The 8,889-nt window shown below is 49.8% G+C and overlaps 1 protein-coding gene across 1 annotated transcript; it reads right to left on the reverse strand.

Annotated features, from left to right (window-relative positions):
* Positions 1 to 559: 559 nt before the first annotated feature.
* LOC119381904 (uncharacterized protein K02A2.6-like) lies at positions 560 to 4,625 on the reverse strand. Its single transcript, XM_037649654.1, has 3 exons — positions 4,003 to 4,625; positions 2,905 to 3,382; positions 560 to 2,320 (listed from the first exon to the last, which is right to left on the reverse strand). Exons 1-3 carry the CDS (start codon positions 4,623 to 4,625, stop codon positions 560 to 562), a joined length of 2,862 nt encoding a protein of 953 aa, XP_037505582.1.
* Between the last annotated feature and the right edge of the window lie 4,264 nt (positions 4,626 to 8,889).

The raw sequence follows: 8,889 nt of genomic DNA on the forward strand, positions 1-8,889 counted from the left end.
ATGCGTTGCACTTGTAATAGACAGGCGTGAAAGTTGCAGTTATATATGTCTGTAGTACGGCTGGTTATTTAGAATCGTTTCTTCAGATTTTTTATATACATACAACCTGCTTCGGACGATGTCAAAGTTGTATTATATACGTAACTCAATGCAGGCTTTGAATTGCTCACTATATTTTCCCACAGGATTATCTGAAACTATATAATGTGACGATGCGTTCTAATTTTTTAAATGTAACTGGAATGCAATTCTTTAGCGTTAAAGGAATTTGTAATGTGAACGTTGTTATGTTGGGGGCTCAGAGCCCCGCAGCATAGGAACCACACGAGACAGCGGCTGGCAGGAGACTGTTTTATTGCTTTCTTTAAGAAGCGGACGAGAGGAGGCAGAGGAAGTTACAGCGAGGGCAGAAGAGTAACACGATATGCAGGACCTGGGGACGAGAGTCTGAGGAAGGCACCATGCGCGTGACCGCGTCGGGCAGCACCGGCAAGCGAGGCACAACCTCTGGAGTGGCCGTGTGTCGGTTGATGTGCGCGTACACGACATCCCTTACCCCTTAGTCGGGGTCACCGTATCGGTCAGGTGGACGCCGATCACGTTGGGGCCTAGGCGCACTTTGGTGCTGCGCGGACCCGCTGGGTTGGTCATCGCGAGCTTGCGTCGCACAAGTGTCCAGACCGGCCTCAGCTTCCCTATGTTCAGAGTCGGGCGTTGTGGGCGGATCATGCGGCGGCGGTGCTTCCGCTGGGGGCGAGATCACGTACGGAGCCGGCACTGTGTCTTGTTGATCACTTGCTACTGGTCCGTTCGTTTGATCGTTCCGCGGCGAATCTTCTGTCGGGTGGGCCTCTGCACCTGGCTTTATGTGATCAAGGTGCCGACGAACCGTTCCGCTTCTTGACTTGATTAGCCAAGGTCGATGTCCGAGTCTCTTTAACACGGTTCCGCCAACCCAAGCAGGATTCCCTGCAAAGTTGCGGAAAAAGACCGATTGCCCGATGGCTACCTTTCTTGGCAATCTAGTAACGCTGTGGTCAGTGGTCACCCTCTCAGCTGGTCGCTGCTGAATGCGTGTCAGTGCCGTTGAGAGCTCGCGGCCGAACATGAGTGCAGCTGGCGTTTTGCCCGTCGTTACTGAAATGGTGGTGTGCTGTTTAACCTGAAAACGAGCCAGCCTGCACGCAAATGTACCTGACTGATCCTTGGCCAGTGCCTGTTTCGTTTCATACACCATTCTTTCGGCTTCCCCATTCGTGGCCGGATGATAGGCTGCACTTGTGATGTGCGTCACCCGATTCTTCTTCAGAAATTCTTCCATTTCCGCAGAAACAAACGACGGGCCGTTATCCGTGACCACCCTTTCGGGAATGCCGAAAGTTGCGAACAGGTTTCGCAGTTCCTCGATCAGTGTCGGCGACTGTATGTTCCGCATGGTGCACACTTCGAGCCACTTGCTGTATGCGTCCACTACAATTAGGAGCATCCTTCCCTCCACAGGCCCAGCGAAATCCGCGTGGATTGTGTGCCATGGTGTTGTCGGACGTTTCCACTCGGGAGCTGGTGCTTTAGTTGGCGTTTTCTGGTGCTGGCAGCAAGTTGCACAACTTTTGACCACCCGCTCTATGTCGTTGTCGACACCGGGCCACCAAAAATAGCCTCGAGCGCACGCCTTCATAGCTACCACGCCCCTGTGACCTGCATGTGCTAAGTCGAGCACGTCTTTCCTTGCTTTCTCTGGAACGACCAGTCTGGCACCCCAGATGACGCAGCCTTCCTGTAGCGAAAGCTCGTGTCCAAGCTTTGCGAACGCCGAAAATTCCTGCTTGGGCAACCGGCGTAGCTCTCCGTTTGAGACGGCTGTCATCACGCGGGATAACAGTGGGTCATTCCGGGTCAGCTCAGCCAGTTGACGCGGTGACAGCTCGAAACGTGGCGTGGACGCAAGCATAAGCACATCTCCCGGGGAGCATGGCTCATCTACCTGCGCGGGCAGTGGCAGCCTGCTGAGCGCGTCAGCATTTTGGTGCAGGCGTCCAGGCCTGTACACCAAGTCGTAGTCGTATGTGGCCAATTTCAGACACCATCGAGTCATCCTCGGTGACAATACCTGAGGGATTTGCTTCTTTTCCCCCATGATGCCTAGGAGCGGTTGGTGATCCGTTAATACGGTCACGTGCCGGCCAGCGACATACTGGTGAAAGTGGCTGATGCCATAAACTACCGCAAGGCCCTCTTTATCGAGCTGCGAGTAGTTTTTCTCAGCGGTTCCCAAAGTTCGTGACGCGAATGCAATGGCAGCCTCTCGGCCGAACGCATCCTTTTGAGCGAGAATTGCGCCGATGCCGTATGGTGACGCATCCACAGACAGAATGAGAGGCCTTTTTTTCATCATAATGCGCAAGGACTGTCGAAGACCGAATCATCTTCTTAAGCATCTCGAACGCATCCTGATGTTTTTTTCTCCCACTTCCAGGGCGTGTTCTTCTCGAGAAACCCATACAACTCTGCAGCTACTGTCGCTCTGTTCTCCAAAAAACGATCGTAAAAGGCGAGAAGCCCTAAGAAAGCCTGCAGAAAGGTCTTGTCACTCGGTTTTGGCGCCTCAAGGATTGCCTTTACCTTTTGTTCGGTCGTATGGACACCCTGAGCATCGATTTTATGACCGAGAAATTGGACTGAGCTGATGCCGAAGCGGCACTTCTCTTGCTTGAGTCGCAGACCTTTGTCGCTTAGCCTCGACAGGACTTCCTCTAGACGTTGCGCATGCTCTTTAACGTCCTTCCCGCTGACAATAATGTCGTCAAGGTAGACACTCACCCCCTGAATTCCGGCCAGTGTCGTCTCCATCATCCGCTGGAAGATGGCTGGTGCAGCGGATACTCCAACAGGGAGGCAATTCACCTTGAACAGTCCTTTGGTGGTGTTGACGGTGAGCAATGCGGCTGTCTCGTCGTCCACTCTTAGCTGCTGATAGGCTTGGTACAGGTCTAGCGTCGAAAATGTCGTCCCACCACGCAACTTTGCGAAAACCTCCGCAGTTGTCGGCAGTGGGTATGCCGTCTTCTTGACCACCGCGTTAACTGTGCTCCTGTAATCTCCACAAACGCGAAATGTTCCGTCCTTTTTGCGCACCCACACCAAAGGTGTGGCCATTTCGGAGTGTTGCGTCGGCTCCAGGATGCCTTGTTTTTGCAGGCGGTCGAGCTCTTCCTCGATAGGCTCTTCGTAAGCTAGGGGTACTGAGCGTGCTTTGCAAAATATGGGAGTGGCACCTTCTTCCAAGTCCAAGTGAACCAATGGACCCACGTAGCCGTCGATACCTTCCTTAAATACTTCCGGATGGCGTGCGAGAACCTCCTGGATCTCTTGGTTCGGCGACCTGGTTTATTCCGTGAACACGGATGTTCAGTGCTGGAAACCAGTCACGTCCGAGCAGGTTGCACCCACTCCCTTTCATTACTAGCAGGAGCAGTACGTAGTCCTTTGATTTGAAACGCACACGAACTTGTGCCGAACCGACGGTGTCAAGTTCTTCCCCTGACCAGGTGCGTAAGTCTAGGGGTTCTCCGAAAGCTTTGGGGCGTTCGATGGCCACGTTTGGTGGTAGGTAGCCTCACTGATGAGAGAACATGCGGCGCCCGTGTCCACTTCGAATTTCAGGGGCCTTCCCTCGACTTTCACGTCAACGAGGAATTTAGGGCAGGGTTGTCGCCCACTGCTACGATGTAGGTCGTAGCACCTATCGGTGTCCGCGAGGTCGTAGCACAGAGGTTGGGCGTTACCCATGTGAGTTCCCTGCCGGGCGTTGAGGTTGCCTTCTTTGTTTTTCTTCTTTCTGGAGATGCAGGCGTTCTCGATGTGACCCTTTTTGGAACAAAAACGGCATTGCGCTGTCCTGAACTTGCAGGTGTCAGCCTCGTGCCAGCCGTCGCATCGGTAGCAGCGCCGTTGCTGAGCCGAATGTTTGCTTTCCTTTTTAGATTGCGAAGTCTTGTGCACCTCCGTGGAGCTCGTCGCTCCCTTAAGTCCTCGTTGCTGCTTCGACGCACTTTCGGACGACAGCGTGCCAAGTCCAACGCGCGTTGAAAAGTCAAGTCTTTCTCCGCGAACAGTCGCTGCTGCAGATGCTCGTCGCGGATGCCGCACATGAACCTGTCGCGAAGCATCACATCTTGGGGCAGCATGGTGGGGTTCGCCAGAACGGCTGCGTGGCCTTCTGCCGGTGGCGTCGATGTAGCAGACGTTGTCGCTGGCACTCCGAAGTTACAGTCAGCTGACAAGCTTCTGAGGGCTGCAACGTAGTTGCTGATCGACTCTTCCGGCCGCTGATCGCGTCGCTGGAACACGTACTGGCTGTACAACTCAGACGGTCGTGGATCGAAGTGCTTCTGCAGAAGGGCAACTATGTCGGCATAGCCCACCTGTCCAGGAGTCTTCGGCGCGACCAGAGCGCAGGCAGTTTCAAAGGTGTCGGTTCCGCATAGCGTCAGGAGGAGCGCGCGCTTCTTTTGTTCGTCGCAGACGTCGTTCGCCACGAAGTAGAAGGTCAGGCGCTGGATCCAGGATGACCAGTTCTTGCCGCTAAAAGGCTCGATGGCGGCCTGCATTCCCCCAGTAGCCATGGGCGTATCCTAGAGAGCTGCGCACTTATAAAATTCCACTTCTCGTCGCCAGTGTTATGTTGGGGGCTCAGAGCCCCGCAGCATAGGAACCACACGAGACAGCGGCTGGCAGGAGACTGTTTTATTGCTTTCTTTAAGAAGCGGACGAGAGGAGGCAGAGGAAGTTACAGCGAGGGCAGAAGACGTAACACGATATGCAGGAGCTGGGGACGAGAGTCTGAGGAAGGCGCCATGCGCGTGAGCGCGTCGGGCAGCACCGGCAAGCGAGGCACAACCTCTGGAGTGGCCGTGTGTCGGTTGATGTGCGCGTACACGACAAACGTCTTCCAAGATTGCAAAGGAACGAAGAACAGGTACAACACTGTAACTCAAAACACACTTTGCCTCATAAGTATAGTAAGGTAATAATATATGCAGGAAATACGCAGCTGCATTTACTCAACCACCAGCACTCTTGCCGCGTACTTCCTCTGGAGTTTACTGCTGTCATATTCCAGAAGCTGCACGGCTACTTTTCCTCAGCTTGTAGAAGTTTTATCATGCGCTTCCTTCATTTACTCCACACCACCCGAGTTCCGCACGTCCCGATAACGTTATGCTTGTGATATACCACCATGTTTCTAGGAAACTGAATGTTGTATTTTTCTGTGTGCATTCACTCTTACCATCAAACATCTCGTGAATAATTTTCTGGCTTTTCTCACACAGCAAATCTTCACAGTCTGCAATCCGTGGTTGCAGGGAGCATCTGCTGTTCGGTTCCACTAGCACAGGGTCAGTCTCGCCTGCACTCTGAAGAACACATGCAGAGAAAAAGTGACAAGTATTCAGTATAAAATCAAATCTTGAAAAGTATGATGCATTTTCAAGCCATGACATGCTGGGCTAGTTGGAATAATGAACTTCGATGCATTTCCTGTGCTTAGGCGAAATAGGAAATAAAGCATGCACACATGGAACTTACTGTCCCTTTTTCTTTCCGTGTCTGCATGCTTATTTTCCCGTTTCACCTAAGCACTGGAAATGCATCAAGCTATGACATATCCATATTATGCAAATAGCAGTGTATGCTCGATGCTTATGAGTGTTTGATTGTAATGGACACCTGAAATTATAAATGCCAGTTATGGTAAGCGTGGAAGCATGTATACTTTTCTTAGTCGAACATGTACGTGCATACAAACATTTTTTTGTTGTCCTACACCTCACCACACAGCACACTGCACAGAAACTGGAATCATGCTGCTCACAAGAGCAACCTATGTACCCACTGCCAGCTCACAGAAACACGATAACCACAGACATGACCTACATCTTCAGCAGTGGAAATGCATAGGAAATGAACGAATACGCAAAGCAGGGAAACAAATCGACAACCATGTAGAAGAAAGCCTCATGACGTGTTAAAGAATCAACAATGCCATCATGTATCACCTTCCCTCCTACCTATTAAACGTGAGGCAGTGTGTAGGAGCAGACACAGCTTTAAGCGTGAATCATTCCCTCGTGAACCAAAGGCTTTATCTATCTGTCTGGCAGGTGTGTACGTGTTACATAAAAATAAGTAACCAATTACAATTACTTCTTTAATATTAAATTGATTACAGTGGTCATTACAGCCCTACAAACGTAACTGAGGAATTACAGAAATGTAATCGACTACCGTTGCATTACTTTTCTTCACAAATTTTATTGCCGTAACACAATAACACAAATTTACTCGCACTATAACAAACTACCGCAACTTGCATGGTAGACAGAAGGCTGGTACCTTGCGCGACGCCTGGGAAGCTTACTTTGACTACTGAGATCGGGTTACACGACGACTTTCATCAGGAGTTTTTCAAAGTTGTCATCGCTGGTTCTTACCCGTGTCCTCATTAAAGGCCAGCTGCTACACTGAATGCTCTTGCAGAGCATGTGCTGGAGGGATGACCGGCATTATAACATAGGAACACCTTGCGCACCAGCTCGTAGTTGCACAGTATTTCAATGCTAGTGTCTATGTCCATTATGAAGACCCCCCCCCCATCTAACAGGACAAGAGGTACCTACAGAGCAGTCGCATATTTTTCGGGACTACAACTGCCGTAGACGACTGGTCACAACTTGATTTTGAAAAAAAAAAGAACAGTGATTACTAGTAATCAACTACCGAGGAAATGCAACCGAGTTACCCAGAACATTACAGTTTCGAAAAAGTAATAGACTCATCAAGATCACACAGAGATGTAACTGATTACAAGTAATCGATTTCTGGTAATGTGTTACGTACAAGTCTCCTGTCTAGCCACCTACGTCTGGTATTTCATCTGTGCTGTTTTTTATATTTTTTTGTTGTTCACTTTCACTCTCCAATGTGCATACAATTCTCATTAGTAATAAAGACGTTAAGTTCGAAAGCTAGTTGTTGACACATCTGCAATTCGTCATGCGAAAGCACGGTGTCGCATTTTTAATAATGTTCAAGATACTACGTACATCTTTTGATGCCTCATGCGTTTTTGCATATCGCAAGAGCAGGCAGCCAGGAGAGACCTCTGCCAACTTCTCAAAGAGCTTTGCTGGGTCAGATGGCAACAGTCCCGGTGTTGGATCATACTGCCGCTTTCTCTTCCGGCTCCGCTCAGAAATAATTTCAGAATGTGGCACATTTCCTTCGAGCTTCTTGGCTGAAAAGACAGAAGAAAAGTATAAAAGCTGCTTAATCAATAAAATGATCATGGTATGCTCATCTACCACCTGATTACCAACTGCTGTTTTATTAAGTATTTATCCATTCCTACTTATGGTATATCCAACCCTCAGCTCAGCATTGTCCCTGCCACAGTATAGGCAGAACTTCTATCCAGGTTAATTCAGTCACGAAGTGCACTTTCCAAAGCAGACAGCTGAACATCACTTGTAAGCATGTACTAGTCACTTTGCTGAACAGAACAAGTTCTAGAAGTGATCACTAGGCAGTGTGTACATCGCTCCTACCTAGAGTTACTGTAGTAACTCTATTCCTACCTTGAGAGGGCACAATCCATGCACAAGGCACAACTGTGCACGTAAAAAAAAAAGGATCCTGTGACGGCAGGTTGCACACTGTCAGGAGCAACGCAACTGCGTGCTGGCAGCTCCCACTGAGGCTGCAGAAATAGATAGTAAAGGTGTGGATGTTCGTCAGCTTGATTTATACACAACACTTCATTAACACCCCCACCCCGTCTTAAGGTTCAGGCAGATCTGACCCCAAACATTCGCGAAATACATTTGCATAAATATTTTAGCCCCCCCCTTCCCATTTAATAAAACTACTAACTAGAATTTTTGATAAATCCCCGCATCAGTGCCTGCCTGCCAGTCAGAATGACCAAGTGTAACTGTCGGGCAACGAGTATCAGATAGACCATATCTGCTTTTCAGTTATTACGGGCACGTACAACGTCACACGCTATGAATGATTGTGATTCCTTATTATATACACGCCTGCAAGCAGCGACGATAGCGTTACGTATAAAGGTTGCAAAGCTTGCCAAACTAGTCTGAAATGATAGTGCACTGCGCGGCCATACGTAAAATTATCAAAAGCCCGATCTTGGATAAGCGAAACCGCAAAGTACTACATAGCTCTCGACCGGTTCAGCGTGCCGCATTAGATCGGCGCCAGCTCTTCTGATGTTCCCAAATCATGTAACGCATGTACCGCAGGATCACGTTCCCATTGTGCAGGGCAGCAAACACTTCGGCCTCTGAACGCGAGGTAGTACGCACGCCTTACACCTCGAAGCATGCTTTCAGCAAAGTGACATCCGCGTTCCCTTACGTAAAGGTTGATGCAACGACGGCTCAAAACCGCCAAAGCATAGGCCCGGTAGTTCATATGATTAGTATGAATGACACAGTAAACAAAGAAGTATACTCAGCCGGCTGGGCAGAGGCAGTGGCATGCAAGTATGTCGCCAGTGGCCTTCCCGACGACAGCATGAACTATATAGTAGCCACCCTTCATTGAAGGCAGGCAAATGCTTCTCAGAAGCCCGTACGCGGAGGTGGCAGTCAACGCTTTAAACATGACGTTGAGCACGTACCCTTAATCACAGAATTTTTGCCCTTTTGAGGTTTGCCGAGAGCAGCTCGAACCACTTGCCGCCATGAAAGCATCAAGCTGCTCCTTGCTCGGCATTGTCATCAATACTGGCCTTTTAGTCCATCCGTTCGTCACGGAGAAAAAGCCGCCGGGTATGTAAGCACTCCCAGGGGGCTCCATCGCTCAACG

Source organism: Rhipicephalus sanguineus, chromosome 2 (genome assembly GCF_013339695.2).
Source record: "Rhipicephalus sanguineus isolate Rsan-2018 chromosome 2, BIME_Rsan_1.4, whole genome shotgun sequence".
NCBI lineage: Eukaryota > Metazoa > Arthropoda > Arachnida > Ixodida > Ixodidae > Rhipicephalus > Rhipicephalus sanguineus.

What these genes read in the sequence shown, in the direction of transcription:
- LOC119381904 (XM_037649654.1), bottom strand. Translation starts at nt 4,625, where the DNA reads ATGGCTACTGGGGGAATGCAGGCCGCCATCGAGCCTTTTAGCGGCAAG. An exon ending in GAGCGACGAGCTCCACGGAG is followed by an intron (nt 3,383 to 4,002) that starts GTGCACAAGACT and finishes GGAATAAACCAG; the next exon opens with GTCGCCGAACCAAGAGATCC. An exon ending in CCACCAAAGGACTGTTCAAG is followed by an intron (nt 2,321 to 2,904) that starts GTGAATTGCCTC and finishes CTCGCTCAAAAG; the next exon opens with GATGCGTTCGGCCGAGAGGC.